This window comes from Phyllobates terribilis, unplaced genomic scaffold, assembly GCF_046119375.1.
Source record: "Phyllobates terribilis strain yellow unplaced genomic scaffold, ASM4611937v1 Scaffold_1__5_contigs__length_1240528914, whole genome shotgun sequence".
NCBI lineage: Eukaryota > Metazoa > Chordata > Amphibia > Anura > Dendrobatidae > Phyllobates > Phyllobates terribilis.
In genome coordinates, this window is record NW_027362761.1 from 99609763 (window position 1) to 99632397 (window position 22635).

Below are 22635 nucleotides of genomic sequence, written 5' to 3' on the forward strand. Positions count from 1 at the left end.
AGACGGAGACAACACCGGGAGAAATAGTGACGGCTGGGGAACGAGTATAGACATGAGGCATGTGGTTGTGAAAAGCTTCCGCCTCCACGAGCCTAAAAGGTCACATTTCAAGTGAAAACAGCTTTACAGGACTTTCTGTGAGAAATGACATGCAGGGTAGATAGGGTTCCCCTCTATGCCAGTCCTTTCACTGAGCTAAATACAACTGTCAGCAAAAAAAAGTTGTGGACTGGCTCCGTACCGTCCCTGGCCACATTCACCTGTCCACATGTTTGTGGTTTGGCGGTACTTCCCAGTAAGTGCACTGGGGAGGGCACGGGTAATGTTGTGGGACCCGTGCTTGTGGAAGGCGGAGGCGATACCGGGAATATAGTGGCGGCTGGGGACAGAGTACGGACACCCGGCCGCCACCGGCATGAGGTTGTGAAAAGCTTCCGCCTCCACGAGCTTAAAAGGCCATATTTCAAGTGCAAAAAGCTGCCCAGAAATCTGGCAGTTTAGTGTTGCGGCCTATTTTAGCTTGCTGCATACTTGCATTTGTATTCCAAGTAACAGAAAACTAAGCAGATGGTGGACTCTATCATCATCATGGTCTCACCTCGGCACTATGATCTCTCCTGAAGGGGAAGCCGGGGCCCACCGGAGGAGTCTCCGGTTCTCTGGTGGGCCCGTCCAACCCTGCCGAAAAGCAGCCCTGGCTAAGAAAAGTGTGGGGGAAGGTTCCCGGACACTCTATGGCTGCTTTTTTAATGTGGATCGGCCATGCTTATGCTTGTTATTTCTCAAACCGCATTACAGATCAGACCATTGTCCAACTCTGTATTCAAGAAATTAAATGCGCAAAGAAAGATGTGTGTGTGTCAAAGCACCACCGACAAGTGCGAGTTGATGTTGGACGGGCTGCCATTGCTTCTGCAACAAGCTGCATTACAGGACTTCCTGTGAAAAATGACATGCAGGGTAGATAGGGTTTCCCTCTATGCCAGTCCTTTCACCGAGCTAAATACAACTGTCAGCAAAAAAAGTTGTGGACTGGCTCCGTACCGTCCCTGACCACATTCACCTGTCCACGTGTTTGTGGTTAGGCGGTCCTTCCCAGTAAGTGCACTGGGGAGGGCACGGGTAATGTTGTGGGACCCGTGCTTGTGGAAGTCGGAGGCGATACCGGGAAATATAGTGGCGGCTGGGGACCGAGTATGGACACCCAGCCGCCGCCGGCATGAGGTTGTGAAAAGCTTCCGCCTCCACGAGCTTAAAGGGCCATATTTCAAGTGCAAAAAGCTCCCCAGAAATCTGGCAGTTTAGTGTTGCGGCCTATAGGTGGGTGGGTGGCTGGCTGCATACTTGCACTTGCATTCCAAGTAACAGAAAACTAAGCAGATGGTGGCCTCTATCATCATCATGGTCTCACCTCGGCACTATGAACTCTCCTGAAGGAGAAGCCAGGGCCCGCCGGAGGAGTCTCCGGTTCTTTGGTGGGCCCGTCCAACCCTGCCGAAAAGCAGCCCTGGCTAAGAAAAGTGTGGGGGAAGGTTCCCGGACACTCTTTGGCTGCTTTTCTAATGTGGATCGGCCATGCTTATGCATGTTATTTCTCAAACCGCATTACAGATCAGGCCATTGTCCAACTCTGTATTCAAGAAATTAAATGCACAAAGAAAGATGTGTGTGTGTCAAAGCACCACCAACAAGGGCGAGTTGATGTTGGACGGGCTGCCATTGCTTCTGCAACAAGCTGCATTACAGGACTTCCTGTGAAAAATGACATGCAGGGTAGATAGGGTTTCCCTCTATGCCAGTCCTTTCACCGAGCTAAATACAACTGTCAGCAAAAAAAGTTGTGGACTGGCTTCGTACCGTGCCTGGCCACATTCACCTGTCCACGTGTTTGTGGTTTGGCGGTCCTTCCCAGTAAGTGCACTGGGGAGGGCACGGGTAATGTTGTGGGACCCGTGCTTGTGGAAGGCGGAGGCGATACCGGGAAATATAATGGTGGCTGGGGACCGAGTATGGACACCCGGCTGCTGCCGGCTTGAGGTTGTGAAGAGCTTCCGCCTCCACGAGCCTAAAAGGCCACATTTCAAGTGCAAGCAGATGTAAAAAATTTGGCAGTATAGTATTGCAGCCTGTGGGTGGGTGGGTGGCTGGCTGCCTTCATACTTGCCCTTGCAGTCCAAGGAATGGGGTAGGGACAACTGAACGCTGCAGTGGGACAAGGACGTGGACGGTGATTGCTGCAAGTCTGCAACGACATGTTCATGGCGGGAGGCATCTTCGCATGCGCCAAGGATCACTTATGATGGGCACACTTTTAGGCAGTGACCTGGGAGTCAGAGATGCTTCCAGAGGTCTTCCCCATGCTGTTCCCATGTCTTTTCAGCACTGTATGCATGTGTCTGATGATGTGTCACACACCACTTGGCCAGATAAGGTTGTAATATGTTAAAATGACATTTCCCGGTGAATGCATGTGTCTTGGTTGAAAGCAATGCATAAGTGCAATAACGCATCAAAAACGCTACGTGTGAACATAGCCAAAGGTGTGGAGGAGTATTTTTGTTTTTGATTACTTATTTTGCTTTATATACATTGTACATGTCATGGAAAGGATGTTCCTTAACATATTTCCCAGGAAAATCCATTTTGGTTTCCTTTTGGTATGTTTTATTGTGAGTCCGTAAAAGTGGCGTAATACCTCTGACAACGTTGTTGACAGAAGTGACCTGGGAGTCAGAAATGCTTCCAGGGGTCTTCCCCATGCTGTCCCCATGTCATTTGAGCACTGTTCCCATCGATTTGGGCAATTTTTAGGCCCTCTGCAGACCGCCGGGGGGAAGCCGCCAGAAAAATGCTCGAGTTTCTCATAGACTTACATTGGGCCCGTTGCTCGGGTCGAGCACCCGAGTATTCCAATTTGCTCGACCCGAGCAACAAGTACCCAAGCATTTTAGTGCTCGCTCATCACTAATGTTTAGTAGTGTTGAGCGAGTATGTTTTGTTAACCCTTTCGCCGAGTATGCTCGGGCCGAGCTCCGAGTATTTACAGCTGCTCGGTGATATGTTCGAATCACTCCCTTGTGCATGATTTGTGACTTTTTGACAGCTTTGATACATGTGAGGAATGTCTGCTTCTTACACATTCCTCACATGTAATAAAACTGTCAAACAGTTGCAAATCATGCACACGGGAGTGATTCAACCATATCACCGAGCAGCTGTAAATACTCGGAGTTCGGCCCGAGCATACTCGGCGAAAGGATTAACAAAACATACTCGCTCATCACTACTAATGTTAACTAACTGAATTCTTAGGTGGCATCTCAACACTTGGTTACATGGCCCAGGAGAGGGATGACACCAGAGTGCATGGGGTTGCAATAGCAACCTGTCTGTAGAAGAGCAGAAGAAGCTGGCTGCTGCAGAAGGATGATGAAGCGCTTGGTGCTGGATTCAGAAGAAGGGAGTAACAGAATAAATCCACCCAATAATATGACCAAATAGATGGAATTGGCTTTTATATGTAAATACATTCTAAATGTTGCTGACCTATTCACACCAAAGTCTGGAAAGTGAAGTTATAACCTAACTGCTACAGAAGCTTAAAGTGGTCTTCTATAAAAAGTGCATATTGCAGTTATATGTACCTTAATTAGAACTCTTTATCCAAGCACAAAGGTAAACTCAACTATACAGAACTGTTTATTCTTATGTAGGGTCCTTGAAAATATGGGATTTTGGAAATGGCTATGAAATCAAGGCTCTGCATCCCAATAGAAGATATAGAGATGAAGATGAAGGCTTCTGTCAGCTAACTTACCTGAGATGCGATGATAATCAGCACATGGTTATTGCACTGGATGTCCGCGGGAATATAAAAATGATTCAGGTTTCTAATACTTTTACTGTCTCTAAATGAATGTAGGACTTTAGACCTGGTGTAACAATTCTGGGGCACCTTTCCTTACATAGATGTGCCCTTCCTCTGCTATTCCTCCTGGATATGTCGGATTTCCTTGACATTTTTGGCTTGGCCACAGGATGTTTGTACATAGTCTTACACTGGAGAATAAAGGAGGAATGACAAAATGCTGATAAAAAAAGATATCTCTAAATTGTTTTTTTTTACCGATACTGATCGACATGAGTGACAAAAAATTGTATACAATGATATAACTTAGTGGATGGTGTTACCAGTATTTGATTCAATGACAGGAGAAGGCCAGATGAGTAATACAATGATTTATTTTTCGAAGGGAAGGGAGGATGATCCTGCCTTATTTGTAACCATGGAATTTAATGAAGATAATGGTCTTTGGTTTAAGATATTAGAACCAGCGCACAACAAACCCGTGGGACGTACCAAACATTTACCAGCCGTCAAAATCCCATTTGGTGCAAAGCTCAGAGGATATAATGAGCAACAGGTATTTGTAGTATTGGTCAAATGCATGGTACACTCGTGGCCAAAAGTTTTAAGAATGACATAAATTTTGGATTTCACAAAGTTTGCTGCTTCAGTGTTTTTAGATCTTTTAATCGGATGTTTCTATGATTACAAAAGTACTAGTATTATAAGAATATCATAAGTTTTATACTTGTATTGACAAAGACTAAATTATTTACAGTGTTAACCCAGATATTTCAAGACTTCTGCATTTCTCCCTAAGATGCTGGATATCAGCTTCTGGGCCAAATCCTGACTGATGACAACCCATTCTTGTCTAATCAGTGCTTGGAGTTTATCAAAATTTCTGTGGTTTTGTTTGTCCACTCACTTTTTGAGCAATAGATACATGTTCTCAATGGGATTGAGATCTGGGGACTTTTCTGGCCATTAACTCAAAATATTAAGGTTTTGTTCATTGAGCCACTTAGTCATCATTTTTGCCTTGTGAAAAGGTCTTCATTATGCTGGAATAAAAGCATTGTTCACCAAATTGCTCCTGCATCATAGGGAGAAGTTGTTCCTGGAGGTTCTTTACATACATTTCTACACTGCTCAAAAAAATAAAGGGAACACTCAAATAACACATCCTAGATCTGAATGAATGAAATATTCTCATTGAATACTTTTTTCTGTACAAAGTTGAATGTGCTGACAACAAAATCACACAAAAATCATCAATGGAAATCAAATTTATTAACCAATGGAGGCCTGGATTTGGAGTCACCCCCAAAATTAAAGTGGAAAAACACACTACAGGCTGATCCAACTTTGATGTAATGTCCTTAAAACAAGTCAAAATGAGGCTCAGTATGGTGTGTGACCTCCACGTGCCTGTATGACCTCCCTACAATGCCTGGGCATGCTCCTGATGAGGTTGTGGATGGTCTCCTGTGGGATCTCCTCCCAGACCTGGACTAAAGCATCCGCCAACTCCTGGACAGTCTGGGGTGCAACGTGACGTTGGTGGATGGAGCGAGACATGATGTCCCAGATGTGCTCAATCGGATTCAGGTCTGGGGAACGGGCTGGCCAGTCCATAGATTCAATGCCTTCATCTTGCAGAAACTGCTGACACACTCCAGTCACATGAGGTCTGGCATTGTCCTGCATTAGGAGGAACCCAGGGCCAACCGCACCAGCATATGGTCTCACAAGGGGTCATGTCTGTCAAATGTGCTCAGTGTGAACCTGCTTTCATCTGTGAAGAGCACAGGGCGCCAGTGGCAACTTTACCAATCCTGGTGTAATGTGGCAAATGCCAAGCGTCCTGCACGGTGTTGGGCTGTGAGCCCAACCCCCATCTGTGGACATCGGGCCCTCATACCACCATCATGGAGTCGGTTTCTAACCGTTTGTGCAGACACATGCACATTTGTGGCCTGCTGGAGGTCATTTTGCAGGGCTCTGGCAGTGCTCCTCCTGTTCCTCCTTGCACAAAGACGGAAGTAGCGGTCCTGCTGCTGGGTTGTTACCCTCCTACAGCCCCCTCCACGTCTTCTGGTGTACTGGCCTGTCTCCTGGTAGCGCCTCCAGCCTCTGGACACTACGCTGACAGACACAGCAAACCTTCTTGCCACAGCTCGCATTGATGTGCCATCCTGGATGAGCTGCACTACCTGAGCAACTTCTGTGGGTTGTAGAGTCCGTCTCATGCTACCATGAGTGTGAAAGCACAACCAGCATTCAAAAGTGACCAAAACATCAGTCAGAAAGCATTGGTACTGAGATGTGGTCTGTGGTCCCCACCTGCAGAACCACTCCTTTATTGAGTGTGTCTTGATAATTGGCAATAATTTCCATCTATTGTCTATTCCATTTGCACAACAGCATGTGAAATTGATTGTCAATCAGTGTTGCTTCCTAAGTGGGCAGTTTGATTTCACAGACGTTTGATTTACTTGGAGTTATATTCTGTTGTTTAAGTGTTCCCTTTATTTTTATGAGCAGAATATATTCATGGCTATATTCTTAGGCAAAATTGCAAGCAAGCCAACTCCTTTGGATGAAAAGCAACCCCACACATGAATGATCTCAGTATGCTTAACACCGTGCAGGACGCTTGGCATTTGCCCCAGAACACCAGGATTGGCAAAATCGCCACTGGCTCTCTGTGATCTTCACAGATGAAAGCAGGTTCACACTAACCACATGTGACAGACGTGACAGAGTCTGGAGACGCCATGGAGAGCGATCTGCTGCCTGCAACATTCTTCAGCATGACCGGTTTGGCAGTGGGTCAGTAATGGTGTGGGGTGGCATTTCTTTGGAGGGCCGCACAGCCCTCCATGTGCTCGCCAGAGGTAGCCTGACTGCCATTAGGTACCGAGATGAGATCCTCAGACCCATTGTGAGACCATATGCTGGTGCGGTTGGCCCTGGGTTCCTCCTAATGCAGGACAATGCCAGACCTCATGTGACTGGAGTGTGTCAGCAGTTCCTGCAAGATGAAGGCATTGAAGCTATGGACTGGCCCGCCCGTTCCCCAGACCTGAATCCGATTGAGCACATCTGGGACATCATGTTTCACTCCATCCACCAACGTCATGTTGCACCCCAGACTGTCCAGGAGTTGGTGGATGCTTTAGTCCAGGTCTGGGAGGAGGTCCAACAGGAGACCATCTGCAACCTCATCAGGAGCATGCCCTGGCGTTCTAGGTAGGTCATACAGGCACGTGGAGGCCACACACAATACTGAGCCTCATTTTTACTTGTTTTAAGGACATTACATCAAAGTTGGATCAGTCTGTAGTGTGTTTTTCCACTTAAATTTTGGGGGTGACTCCAAATCCAGGCCTCCATTGGTTAATAAATTTGATTTCCATTGATGATTTTTGTGTGATTTTGTTGTCAGCACATTCAACTTTGTACAGAGCAAAGTTTTCAATGAGAATATTTCATTCATTTAGATCTAGGATGTGTTATTTGAGTGTTCCCTTTATTTTTTTGAGCAGTGTATATACATACATACACACGAGATCATCTCTGGTGTACTTTTACATTTGAAATAAAATATTGATTTCTCGAGATTGCAAAAACAGAATGAAGATATAAAGATGTTGATAGATTTAGCCTTCAAAGATCTGCATACCCGTGTGAAGTTTGGGTTGGGGGGAGGGAGATATTGATCTTAATGACAGATTCCTTTTAAATACACAGAAAATGCAAGTAAACATGTTATGTTATAACACTATTTTCAGACTAAATCTCATCAAAGAATGATCATATGTTTTGATGCACTCAAGATGGAGGATAATGTTATTATTGTAACTGGAAGTCTACATGGAGAAATAAACATGTACAGCTTGGAATCATCAGCTGTTCAACTTGTGTAAGTTCTTCAACCCCTGCGTTGAAGTGTGTTGGCTGTTTCATAAATGTTAGAGGTTCATATTGTATTTTCTGGATTGATTATTTGGCTGGAATAAAATATATATATATATATATATATATATATATATATATATATATATATATATATATATATATATATATATATACAGTACAGACAAAAAGTTTGGACACACATTCTCATTTAGAGATTTTTCTGTATTTTCATGACTATGAAAATTGTACATTCACACTGAAGGCATCAAAGCTATGAATTAACAAATGTGGAATTATATACTTAACAAAAAAAGTGTGAAACAACTGAAAATATGTCTTATATTCTAGGTTCTTCAAAGTAGCCACCTTTTGCTTTGATGACTGCTTTGCACACTCTTGGCATTCTCTTGATGAGTTTAAAGAGGTAGTCACTGGAAATGGTCTTCCAACAATCTTGAAGGAGTTCCCAGAGATGCTTAGCACTTGTTGGCCCTTTTGCCTTCACTCTGCGGTCCAGCTCATCCCAAACCATCTCGATTGGGTTCAGGTCTGGTGAGTGTGGAGGCCAGGTCATCTGGCGTAGCACCCCATCACTCTCCTTCTTGGTCAAATAGCCCTTACACAGCCTGGAGGTGTGTTTGGGGCCATTGTCCTGTTGAAAAATAAATAATGGTCCAACTAAATGCAAACCGGATGGAATAGCATGCCGCTGCAAGATGCTGTGGTAGCCATGCTGGTTCAGTATGCCTTAAATTTTGAATAAATCCCCAACAGCGTCACCAGCAAAGCACCCCCACACCATCACACCTCCTCCTCCATGCTTCACGGTGCGAACCAGGCATGTAGAGTCCATCCGTTCACCTTTTCTGCGTCGCACAAAGACACAGTGGTTGGAACCAAAGATCTCAAATTTGGACTCATCAGACCAAAGCACAGATTTCCTCTGGTCTAATGTCCATTCCTTGTGTTCTTTAGCCCAAACAAGTCTCTTCTGCTTGTTACCTGTCCTTAGCAGTGGTTTCCTAGCAGCTATTTTACCATGAAGGCCTGCTGCACAAAGTCTCCTCTTAACAGTTGTTGTAGAGATGTGTCTGCTGCTAGAACTCTGTGTGGCATTGACCTGGTCTCTAATCTGAGCTGCTGTTAACCTGCGATTTCTGAGGCTGGTGACTCGGATAAACTTATCCTCAGAAGCAGAGGTGACTCTTGGTCTTCCTTTCCTGGGGCGGTCCTCATGTGAGCCGGTTTCTTTGTAGCGCTTGATGGTTTTTGCAACTGCAGTTGGGGACACTTTCAAAGTTTGCCCAATTTTTCGGACTGACTGACCTTCATTTCTTAAAGTAATGATGGCCACTCGTTTTTCTTTACTTAGCTGCTTTTTTCTTGCCATAATACAAATTCTAACAGTCTATTCAGTAGGACTATCAGCTGGGTATCAACCTGACTTCTGAACAACACAACTGATGGTCCCAACCCCATTTATAAGGGAAGAAATCCCACTTATTAAACCTGACAGGGCACACCTGTGAAGTGAAAACCATTTCCGGTGACTACCTCTTGAAGCTCATCAAGAGAATGCCAAGAGTGTGCAAAGCCGTCATCAAAGCAAAAGGTGGCTACTTTGAAGAACCTAGAATATAAGACATATTTTCAGGTGTTTCACACTTTTTTGTTAAGTATATAATTCCACATGTGTTAATTCATAGTTTTGATGCCTTCAGTGTGAATGTACAATTTTCAAAGTAATGAAAATACAGAAAAATCTTTAAATGAGAAGGTGTGTCCAAACTTTTGGTCTGTATATATATATATATATATATATATATATATATATATATATATTCAGTTTATACCAAATTGTGGCAACATAAAAGCAAATGGGGCTAATCTGTATCCAGATAATGCCATTCGTTATCCAGATAAATAGTGCATTATACATATTAGTGTATATGTCGTGCCGATGCGCCATATAGTGTACCCTATTGCACAATTTAGCCACCACTTACATTATTCTATTGAAGATGAACTGTACCCTGTATTTTGTTAGATTGTTATCCTGCTGTCAATTGCAAACTTTTTTTAAATCCTCAGCCTAGCTTTTGGATTTAGACAGGAAACTGACACATTGAATAGCGTCTGTAATTTGTCACTTTTACTACACTTGAGATGCTTGGAAAGAATGTTATTCAATTTTATTAAATTCTTTAGTTAAGAAAAGCATCCCAAAATGCATAGGGGTTCCTAAAGAGAGTGCACACTATGTGCTGATGCGATTGACAGTTTGAGAGTGATCACATAACAATGTTCATGACACTTTTCTTGCTAAGCTATTGTGGATGAGGCCACACAATTCCCTTTGGCAAATCAGCCAAAAGCAGCTGTATCGGGCAAGGTGACCATGACTGAGGGTCTTATCCATGCCCTGATACGCTACAGAATAAGGGTATCCTGGCTGTGTGTGTTTGTGCTATTACCTTAGCTATACACCACTGCAGACTACATGCTGCCGCTAGACATGGCAGATCAGGACCTAACAAAGTAGAGACAAACGAGAGAGAGGCCATAGTTCAAAAACAGACTTTTCATTACTGAACAAACTGATGAGAAGTATATAAATCAGATAGTAGGCATAACACCTAAAGAATACATCTTCTGCACAAACCAGAAGCAGGAACTTCACGGTTGTACATATCAGTACTTTTCTTCTGTTACATGTTGCACTACACCAGCAAACCACTATGGGAACCTACATCTTCCATTAATGTGAGGACTTCACTGGCTGAGGTGCATCACTATGACTCCTCACTACTATTCTCAAAATCCAATTGATGTGGGCCACATGCTTCTTGGTGTGCCACTGTATCTTCAATTCTCCGTAGGAGAACTTGTGTCCCAGCTTGGCCATCTTCCTCTTTATGACCCTCAGGTCTGGCTACACTTTTGCTTCTTATCTAGTATAGTTAACATTTGCTGAAGGCCCCCACTTGCCTGAGATAAAAAATCCTTCTGCTACTTAATCCATGTTTACTTTCGACGTGCTATCCAAGTATGGTCTCCCTTCTTCGTACACAACACCCTTTTTAATGCAGGTGTAATAAAATTAGGACTATAAGTCATTCTCTTTTCAGTACTTTTCTCTATCTCCCTTGCAGGAAACTAAATTTCCTATGCCCACTTAACTCCTTCCTTCTTGGGCTGGCCCCTATAGTTAATCCTATCCACTGGTTAGGTAAGTTCTGCAGGCCACAAAATAAATAAAACATTCAAAACATGCATTATATAACCATTAGTATTGCCAAAGCATTATAGAACCATACGATCTTCAAGGAGGGTGTCGAAAGCTGCTCCACTCCTTTACACTGCCAAACACATAAGAATGCTGTTGCTCCAAACCGTAAGTGTGAGGGGTCACTGAGTGGGTACAGTTGCAACTGCTAACTTATTTCACTTAGCTAATTTAAATAGCAATTGCATGTTTTTCCAAATCAACAGTACAAGCGAAGATAAGACATAGGCATTTTTCTCTGATAAGATACCTTACACTATTTCCCCATTTATTATTCTTTTTCGCCTCCCTGCACTAATCATTCACTTTCAAAAATTACTCAAATCTGTCTATAGATCTGTCTACAGTGAGAGATCAAATTACGCTCTCTACCTATAAAAGCTTATAGAATGGGCGGGAAGGAGAAGTTGAAAGGAGAAATAGAGAGAGCACCCAAAAAGAAAATGCAGAGGTTTTTAGTGTAAAGGCCCGGTCACACATAACGAGATCGCTAGCGAGATCGTTGATACGTCACGGTTTTTGTGACGCAATAGCGATCTTGCTAGCGATCTCGTTATGTCTGACAGGTAGCAACGATCAGGCCCCTGCTGTGAGATCGCTGATCGTTACAAAGCTTCCTGGACCATTCCTGGGTCGTTGCGCTCCCGCTGGGCAGTGTGCATTGCTGTATTTGACACCTTATCAACGACCTTATTAGTGATTCAGAACTGAGACACATAGGCGTGCATAAATTGGACTTTTCCGCGCCCCTCGTCCCCGATTGGTGGTCGCTACAGCGTTCTCATTCTCCGCCGTGCATAAAGAAGGCAACAGAATAGCGATTCCATCCTTTGTTTCTGACCTCGTGCTGGATTGCAGATCCTAGCAGAATTCTCCGGGCTGTTGATATGTGGAGTCACAGCCGAAGAACACTACTACAATCCACAAACCAGAACGCTTGTCAGGAACAAAGCCCAGATGAATGAATACAGAATTACAGCCGCCAATCGGAGATGAGGGGGCGCGGAAAAGTAATTTTATGCACGCCTTTGTGACACAGTACAGTCCCTATCAAGGTGTGGATCGTTGAAATAGCTGCTGTGTGAAAGCGTCCCAACGACCGCCGAGATCGTTAGTTAGATCGCTCGGGCGGCCGAAATCGTTGGGAAGTTCTGCATGTTTGACAGCTCCCCAGCGATCACGAAACGACTCTCCAGCGATCCCAAAACCGTGACGTAATAACGATCTCGCTAGCGATCATGTGTGACGGGGCCTAAAGGCTAGGTGCCCATGTAGCAGATTTGATGCAGAGCGTCTTTGCCTCTCTCTGGCAGGAAAAAACGCATGCAGATTTACATGCATTTTTTTCTGCCAGAGAGAAGCGTTTTTTCAGCTTTTTTACATGCGTTTTCGCATGTGTTTTTTCAAGCGATTTTGAGCATCACTTGGAAAAGTGCTTGACAAGTTGGTCACACAATATAAGTCCATGCAACTGGCATGGATTTATATTGCGTGACCAAGTTAGATGCTTTAAATGCTGCATCTATAGTTAAAAAAAAAGAATTAAAAAGTAAAAAAAAAAAAAACCCTGTATACTCACCTCTCCGGTCTCCTCCCGGTGGCGATCCTCTCTCCTCGGCGTCCCGCTGTGTAATGGCAGGACCTGCGATGATGTCATTTAGTCAGCTGATGGTCATGCGACCATCATCTGACCGCTGACATCAGCGGTCGCGTGACCATCAGCTGACTAAATGACGTCACCGCAGGTCCTGCAAGTACACCGCGGGACACCGAGGAGAGAGGATGCGGCTGAGAGGAGACCGGAGAGGTGAGTATACAGGTTTTTATTATTTTTAACTTTTTTATTTCTTTTTTTCACCGCGTGGTAGCCGGGATGAAGAGGAGTTGTTTTCTCCTCTTCATCCCGGGTACCACGTGCACAGCGATTACGCTGCAAATTTGCGGCCATTGAATTTAATTGAAAGGCAGCAAATCCACATATACCTGCGGGTTTACTGCGTTTCAATGTTCCTCAATGGCCGCAAATTTGCAGCGTAATCGCAGTAGAAATGGTCATGCTGCGTTTTGCAACGCAATGCGATTCGGCACGCTAATTAGCGAATCATGCGCACAGCACATCTGAATTCACATTGCTTTGCATGGCAGACTGTTTTACAAGCGTTTTCGTGGCCGTAAAAACGCCGCAAAAACGCTACGTGGGCACATAGCCTTATGGTTCGCTCACACGTATAACTTGGATAAGTGCAATCCGATAAATAAATGATTGCTCTCGGATCAATGTTATTCAATGAGGCAGTGCAGATATGCTGTTTTTCTAATCTATATTTCACTAAAGCGACATGCACACGTTCAGTATTTGGTCAGTATTGTACCTCAGTATTTATAAGCCAAAACCAGGAGTGGGTGATAAATACAGACGTGGTGACGTGTTTCTATTATACGTCTCCTCTGATTGTTCCACCAAATACTGAACGTGTGAACATGGCCTTAATGAGAAAACCTACTAAAAATTCAGTCAGTATACAAGATGTAATGGCCATAAATAGTATTATTTCTTATGATCTTACGACTAGTGATGAGCGAGTATGTTCGGTTAACCCTTACTCGCCGAAAGGGTTAACCGAACATACTCGCGCATCACTACTTACGACAGCTTTATTCTTAAAAGTCATTTCAAAGTTTAGTTACACTTGTCATCATGCCAGATTCACTTTACTCCATTCAGTTTAGATTTTATTGCTTTTCAACGGTAACCGTTTTGTGTTGCTTCTATGCAAAAAGGCATAAATACACCTGTAAACACTTTATTATAAAACACTATGTGTTCTTGTACAGTAGAATATTATATATTAAGATTCATCTTTGCAAATTGAATCGTTAACACAAGAAGGTGCTGCAGGAGAACACATTGCGCAAAGAATTATACCCAGAATTGTTCTCGTTTTTTACCGTAATTACTGTATACCATGCTATTTTATGCCATCAGTGTGGATAAATGTAATATAAATGTCTTAAAATGCCCAGATTGTGACACTATTGCTTGAATGCTATGTCTAAATCATGTGCATCATCTAGAGAAAGTACAGTACAGAGGTAATACAGTATGTTTTCTTGTTAGCTGCAGCCAAAATGTTGAAGATGATGCTGCTGCGTCCAATACATTTTCAGGCAGAACAAAGGCACAAAGGATAAATTCTGTGCTGCTTCTCTTACTCGCAAATGTTAAAGACTCAAACATGATAAGGTAAGTTACATTTTAATCAGTCTATGAATGTGTATACTGTATATTGTAATGCTTATATAATACTGGCATGATAATAATAGAAATACAACATAAGCCATTCTCCTATGTTCATTCTTTGATCACAGTGTATTATTATTCATTCGATCGCTTTCAGGTAACCCTAGTCTACCAATCAAAGGGCCCATTTATAAATTCAAGATTTTGCTGATGATGCTGAAGCAGGTTCACTCTCAAAAATCTCTTTAACCCCTTAGTGACGGAGCCAATTTTAACCTTAATGACCAGACCAAATTTTTCATATCTGACCAGTGTCACTTCATGTAGTAAGAACTCTGGAACGCTTCAGCGTATCTCAATGATTTTGAGACTGTTTTTTCATGACACATTGTACTTTATGTTAGTGGTAAATTTAGGTAGATATGTTTTGCATTTATTTGTAAAAAATATTGGAATTTTGGCAAAAATTTTGAAAAATTCGTCATTTTAAAACTTTCAGTTTTGATATTCTTATTAAACCAGTTACTCATGCGTATACAAAATAATTTCTAAATAACATTTCCCAAATGTCTACTTTACATCTGCATCATTTTTCAAACGTCATTTTATTTTGTTAGGATGTTAGCAGGGTTAAAAGTTTAGCAGCAATTTCTCATTTTTTCAAGAAATTTCCAAAATCTGTTTCTTTAGGGACCTATTCAGATTTAAATGGACTTTGAGGAGCCTATGTATTGTAAACTTCCCAAAGTGATATCATTTTAAAAACTGTATCCCTCAAATACTTCAAAACTGTTGTCAGAAAACGTTTTTAACCCTTCCGGTGCTACACAGGAATTAATGCAAAGTGGAATGAAAAAGCAAAAAATAAAATTTTACCTCTAAAATGGTGCTTTAGCCCCAATTTTTTCACTTTTACACAGGATACCATGACAAAACGGACTGCTAAATTTGTTACCCAGTTTCTTCTGAGTATGCTGGTACCCTACATGTGGTTAGAAACCTCTGTTTGGACAAACGCTAGGGCTCAGAATGGAAAGAGTCATATTTTCTCCCAGGGACCTCCTAGAGAAGCAATATGGCCATCATCTTACCAAACATCCTTCAAGCATTCTATACATACCACATATGAATATGATATATCCATAATTAAGGGATAAACTGTGTTTCTTGTGGGTTACGAACTACTAAACCTTTTGCAACTTTACTCACAGATGTGAATATGGTCCCCAATCATGGATGTATCCATGGATTGTGTTAAACTCAGATTTTATAGATATGGCTTGGAGAATATTGTACTTCCATTGCTATATAAGGTCTCTGATATGAAGACCATGCGCCTATCTGTGTGTGCTTAGAGCTTTTGCTTGCTGAGCAGCACAGTGCAGAGCAATGTTAATCAGTACTTATCATTTAGTAAAAAAAAAAAACCATGATAACTACTTTTTAAGAATTCCCACAATAATCATGCAATCTTTTCAGATGTGTTATACATATACTACCATAAAATTCTTGGCGTGGATTATGGTCACAATATGTCACGATTCCTCCTATCGGTGCGTGTGGACGCAGTGAGTGATAGTTCAGCAGTAAAATCTAGCCAGGGGTGTGCTGAGCTGTCATTATGGTGATGTACAGCTCAGCCGTCCAATCGGAGGCTGGGGCATGCTGAGCTGTCAGTGTGTTAAGTGACAGTCCAGCCGCCCAATCAGGGCCAGAGCTTCTGCATTGCCTCCATGTGTCTCCTGTTTGGTGTGATTACTTTGCTATTTAGCTGGCTCTCTGCCTCATTTACTACCAGTCATAGCTTATGTTTGGTGGTATGTTTGGTGGTATCTGAGGTGGTGTCTGCGTGCCTTGTGTTACTGTGCTCAGTATCAGATCTATTGTTACCCGACCTTTGACTTTGCTTCTGACCATCCGTTTGCCTAGCCCCTCTTTCTTGATCCGCTACCTTCCTGGAATCCTGACCTCAGACTGTGACCTGACTATGCCTTTGTCTTACCCATTTGTTTATGACGAGCTCTCTTTGTATCTGACTCCGGACCTCTTGATTACCCAGCCTCATGGCTTGCCCATGAGTAGTGACTGTAACATCCCTGGCAGCGTGCTTGCATGGCTTACCACCTCCCACCATGCAAGACCGCAATCTTACCTATCAGGCCAGGCTGCACACTTTGCTCCAGTACCTGCTGTTTGTATGTCTCTTGTTTGCTGGCTTAGGGCGGCGACGCTGTTGCTTCCTGATTCTTAAAGCTACAGTGTCCGCAGTCCTAATGCGTCCCCAGCCTATTGCTGTGAGTCACTGGATACTTAAACCCCCTCCACCCAGTAGGAGGGGCCTGAGCAACACTTTCCATCTGTGTGTTTCTTGCAACTGAGTTGCAAGGTCCTGTCCTGTATCTAGTCTGTTTCTGCTTGTATACATTTTTTGATCAAAAATAGTTCACTAAGTACCCTATATTTATTATGCAACTTTGCTTTACATTTATATATAATGATGGTAGGGTATGAGATATATTTTTGTCTTTTGTCTTTTGTAGGTTTTGTTTCTTTTTTGCTAGTGTGAACATGCTCCTATTTCTTGCATGTCTACCATCTTAGACCTCAGTTCACATTGCCTGGTTTTTTGTCTTGTTTGCATTCTGTGCAATTTAAGGGTGTGGCATCCCCTTTGTTGAGCTGACTGGTATATATGTAGCTTACCACGGGCCTGGGTGGTCTGGAGTTGGGACCCGGTCCTATTTGTCTACCCTTTTATATGCATTACTTCAACTTTAATATACAGTAAGGTTTTTAATATAGGCAGTATAGGTACCGTCCCAATTTAGGGTCACCTTGCCGCTGGTGGGACGGCTTGTATACTTTTTTTGATCAAAAATAGTTCACTAAGTACCCTATATTTATTATGCAACTTTGCTTTACATTTATATATAATGATGGTAGGGTATGAGATATATTTTTGTCTTTTGTCTTTTGTAGGTTTTGTTTCTTTTTTGCTAGTGTGAACATGCTCCTATTTCTTGCATGTCTACCATCTTAGACCTCAGTTCACATTGCCTGGTTTTTTGTCTTGTTTGCATTCTGTGCAATTTAAGGGTGTGGCATCCCCTTTGTTGAGCTGACTGGTATATATGTAGCTTACCACGGGCCTGGGTGGTCTGGAGTTGGGACCCGGTCCTATTTGTCTACCCTTTTATATGCATTACTTCAACTTTGATATACAGTAAGGTTTTTAATATAGGCAGTATAGGTACCGTCCCAATTTAGGGTCACCTTGCCGCTGGTGGGACGGCTTGTATACTTTTTTTGATCAAAAATAGTTCACTAAGTACCCTATATTTATTATGCAACTTTGCTTTACATTTATATATAATGATGGTAGGGTATGAGATATATTTTTGTCTTTTGTCTTTTGTAGGTTTTTTTTTTCACCTCCCACCATGCAAGACCGCAATCTTACCTATCAGGCCAGGCTGCACACTTTGCTCCAGTACCTGCTGTTTGTATGTCTCTTGTTTGCTGGCTTAGGGCGGCGACGCTGTTGCTTCCTGATTCTTAAAGCTACAGTGTCCGCAGTCCTAATGCGTCCCCAGCCTATTGCTGTGAGTCACTGGATACTTAAACCCCCTCCACCCAGTAGGAGGGGCCTGAGCAACACTTTCCATCTGTGTGTTTCTTGCAACTGAGTTGCAAGGTCCTGTCCTGTATCTAGTCTGTTTCTGCCACCCTGGGGGCTGTATATCCAGGCCTGTTACCTGTACCTGTGACTTCTAGTCAGTTTCCGCCACCCTGGGGGCTGAGTTCCCAGGCTCATTCCTGTATCTTGTTCCTGGTTCAGATCCTGTCTGAACAGTGTCCTAGTCCGTTACCTGTTTGTCTCTATGTCTGTACCTTTCCCTTTTCCTGCAGCATCTGAACCTGCACCTAACTCTAACTCGTTGTCTTTGTACTTCTGTTTGTGAGTTTTGTGTCCACTCGCTACTTCATTGCAAGTACCTTGTGTGTATCTGGTTCCGCTCGTTCTGTTTCCCTGCCTCTGTATCTAACTCCTGTGTTCTAGCTATCTTCTTGTGTTTTCCAGTCTGTTGCATGTGAACAGAGCCCTGTCCTGTTTACCGCTTCTGCGGTTTTGCTCTGCTTTGCTTGTTCACCGCATCTGTGGTTTTGCTCTGCTCTGCTTGTTCACCGCATCTGGGGTTTTTGCTCTGCTCTGCTTGTTTACCGCACCTGCGGTTTTGCTCTGCTGTGCTTGTTCACCGCATGTGCGGGTTTTGCTTTGCTCTGCTTGTTCACCGCACCTGCGGTTTTGCTCTGCTCTGCTTGTTCACCGCATCTGCGGGTTTTGCTTTGCTCTGCTTGTTCACCGCACCTGCGGTTTTGCTCTGCTCTGCTTGTTCACCGCATCTGCCGGTTTTGCTTTGCTATGCTTGTTTACCGCACCTGCGGTTTTGCTCTGCTCTGCTTGTTCACCGCATCTGCTGGTTTTGCTCTGCTTTGCTTGTTCACCGCATCTGCGGTTTTGCTCTACTTTGCTTGTTCACCGCATCTGCGGGTTTTGCTCTGCTCTGCTTGTTTACCGCACCTGCGGTTTTGCTCTGCTCTGCTTGTTCACCGCATCTGCGGGTTTGGCTTGGCTCTGCTTGTTCACTGCACCTGCGATTTTGCTCTGCTCTGCTTGTTCACCGCATCTGCGGGTTTGGCTTTGCTCTGCTTGTTCACCGCACCTGTGGTTTTGCTCTGCTCGTTCACCGCATCTGCGGGTTTTGCTCTGCTCTGCTTGTTCACCGCATCTGCGGGTTTTGCTCTGCTCTGCTTGTTCACCTCATCTGCAGTTTTGCTCTGCTCTGCTTGTTCACCGCATCTGCGGGTTTTGCTCTGCTCTGCTTGTTTACCGCACCTGCGGTTTTGCTCTGCACTGCTTGTTCACCGCATCTGCGGGTTTTGCTCTGCTCTGCTTGCTTACCGCACCTGCAGCTTTGCTCTCCTCTGCTTGTTCACCGCACCTGCGGGTTTTTCTCTACTCCGCTTGTCTACCACACTTGCGGGCTTTGCTCTGCTCCACTTGTCTACCGCACTTGCGGGTTTTGCTTTGCTCTGCTTGTCTACCGCACCTGCGAGTTTTGCACCGCTCTGCTTGTCTACCGCACCTGCGGCTCCGTTCCTGTATCCCAGTCTGTACTGGTCCCTATCCTGCCTATGTTCCTACCTGCCAGTACCCGCCTGTCTGCATGCCAGCCGTGCCTGCCTGTGCCCACCTGTCTGCATACCAGCTGTGCCTGTCAATATCCACCTGTCTGCATACCAGCCGTGCCTGCCAGTACCCACCAGTCAATATGCCAGTCTAACCTGCCTGTTCCTGCATTCCCCGGTGGGGGTCAACAGCTGTGACCGGGGTCTGACCTGGAGTAGCACCTGGTCCCTCTGCTTGGTTCCTCCCTGGTTCACGGAGTCGACTGAGCCGCCATGCGACCTTGGTCGGACCGGGTTGATACTTAGTTACTCCCCTCCAGGCACTCCTCGGTTCATGGTCCAGTGGGATCACTAATCACGCTCACGCCAGTCTGCCCGGGCGTGTGCGTAACAGTGACTGGCATCACATTACCCAATCTCACAGCTTGCCCGTGAGTAGTGACTAACATCAATACAATACTTCACTACTTAAAAGGAATCTGTCACCCCCTGGCACTTATCTGACCTCTAATATGGGCATACAGGTGATAGAAATGTAAATCTATACTTACCTGTATGCCTCATATTAGAGGTCTTGTTGCTGTGAAATGTCTTTTTATCCAATCAAGTTTCTGATGCTTCCAGGCCCGGGGACTGGAAGAGATCCCCGCCTCATGTGTGAATTACAATATTTTCCCCCCTCTCCTGCATGTCACTGTGCCTGGATTTGGCTGCTGCAACTGCACATCACAGGGCACTGTGACGTGCAGGGGAGGGGGGGAAACATTGTAATTCACACAGAAGGTGGGATTTCTTCCAGGCACCGGCACTGGAAGACATCAGAAACTTGTAGGAATAAAAAGACATTTCACAGCAACCAGACCTCTAATATGAGGCATACAGGTAGGTATAGATTTACATTTCTATCACCTGTATGCCCATATTAGAGGTCAGATAAGTGCAAGAGGGGTGCATAACAGGATTAGCTATATGGGTATATTTTTCTGCTTTCTCTAAAATACGGTGTTTGGATACATTTGCACACCAAGCTATATATGGACTAATTTTGAGAACTTCTGTATGTTGATGCACTTATCTTTAGTGTGTTTAAAACAATGATTCTTTAATAATTTTTTTTAAAGATAATGTATGAAAATATAATGGTAATAGCCATTGGCTGCTTAGATACCTCATTTTTGCAATATTATATGATTATAGTTGTCTCTATAAATACTATGTAATTGGATGATAGTTTCAGGCGTCTTAATTGGCAAGATCAAATGTCCAGTATATACTGCTTTTATATTTGATAGATTCTTATTATAATGGTTATCAGAAATTTTATAAATCATATGTATAAATGACGTCCATTCTCCATTTCTTTATGTTTCATCTACAGTATAAATACTACAATCCCAGATGTTTCAAAATGGAATGTAAGTAAGGAGTTAACAATATGTGATTGAACTTTAATTAAAAAAATGTTTAACTTTCATATTTGGCTTTGAAGGCTTGAAACAAAGGTCTTAAGCCTGTGACTCTTCAGTTTTTGCAAAACCACAACTTTCAGCATGCATTGCTAGACACAGGCTGCATATAGATGTAGCTGTATAACAGCAGAAAAGCCTAAACTTAGAAACCACTGCTCTGTGTGGCTACAGTTGTGGCCAAAAGTTTTGAGACTGAAGTTTGCTGCTTTGTGTTTTTAGATCTTTTAGATGCTTTTATGGCTACTGAAGTACAAGCACTGTCATTATTATTCCATAATTTTCTAGGAGAAATACTCCATTTTCTGGAACAATTTCAAGGGTGCCAAAACTTTCAAACAAGACTGTGTTAAGTTTTTACACTTTTATTGACAAATCAAGTTTATGTAATGACTGAATATTTACAGTATTAACCCTCATTTGTCAAGACTTCTGCAATTTCCCTGGCAGCTGGATATCAGCTTCTGGGCCAAATCATGACTTATGACAACCCATTCTTGTCTAATCAGTTTGTGGAGTCTATCACAATTTCAGTGGTTTTGTCTGTCCACTTGCTTTTTGAGAATTGACTACAAGTTCTCAATGGGATTCAGATCTGGGGAGTTTCCTGGCCATGGACCTAAAATTTCAATATTTTGTCCACCGAGCCATTTAGTTATTTATCTCTTCAGCCAGTTAGTCAGTCAGTACTACCATGAGTTCTGTCTCTCAGTAAAGCATCCTGAGAAAAGCAAAATACACCGTATGGACAAAAATATTGCGACACACACCTTAATCATTGAAATCAGATTTTTTATTCAGTCCTATTGCCACAGGAGTATAAAATCCAGCTCCAGGCCATGCACTCTGCCTTTACTAACCTTTGCTAAATAATGGGTCATTCTAAAGAGCTCATTGAATTCGAGTGTGGGACTGTGATAGGATTCCATCATTGTAACAAGTCAGATAATAAAATTTGTTCCCTCCTAAATATTTCATGAACAACTGTGAGTGATTTTGTTGAAAAGTGGAAGTGTTTAGGAATCACAGCAACTCAACAAGGAAGTGGTACCAACATGTAAAATTATAGCGTGAGATTGCCGAGTGCTGAGGTGCATAATGCACAAAAATTGCCAACGTTTTGCTGATCTGCTGAATAACTGCAGATGAGATCAAGCACATTCAGGCATTTAGCAGCAACACAAAAACTGTGTGCCAAGAACTTAATATCTTGGGTCTCTATGGCCAAGCACCTGCATGCAAGCCTTACATCACTAAGCACAATGCCAAATGTAGGATGGTGTGGTGTAAAGCACATCATCACTGGACTCTGGAGCTCTGGATAACTGGAGTGGTGATTTGTACCTCTTTATCTAGCTGTTTGAAGGACGTGTCTGGGGTTGGGTTTGGTGAATACCAGGAAAATGTTACCTGCCTGACTTCATTGTGTCAACTGTAAAGTTTGGTGGAGAGGCGTTTATGATATGTTTTTTTAAGAGGTTAGCCTGGACTCCTTAGTTCTTGTAAAGGGAAATCTTAATTCTTCAGCATACCAAGACATTTTGCTAATTGTATGCTTCCAGCTTTGTGAGAACAGGGAGGAAGGCCTTTTTCAGTTTCTAGCATAACTGGTGCACAGAGCAAAGTTCATAAAGGCATGGTTGGCTACGTTTGGGGTGGAATAATGGAATGGCCCATACAG

At 43.3% G+C, this 22635-nt stretch overlaps 1 protein-coding gene across 1 annotated transcript in view; it reads left to right on the forward strand.

Annotated features, from left to right (window-relative positions):
• The window catches only part of WDR64 (WD repeat domain 64), an 87879-nt gene that overhangs the window by 39638 nt on the left and 25606 nt on the right, over positions 1–22635 (forward strand). Inside the window, exons 14-19 of the mRNA XM_073636895.1 lie at positions 3714–3886; positions 4254–4424; positions 7645–7775; positions 10924–11000; positions 14133–14301; positions 20867–20903. Coding sequence (XP_073492996.1) covers positions 3714–3886; positions 4254–4424; positions 7645–7775; positions 10924–11000; positions 14133–14301; positions 20867–20903 — 758 coding nt within the window. The remainder of the gene's footprint in view (positions 1–3713; positions 3887–4253; positions 4425–7644; positions 7776–10923; positions 11001–14132; positions 14302–20866; positions 20904–22635) is intronic.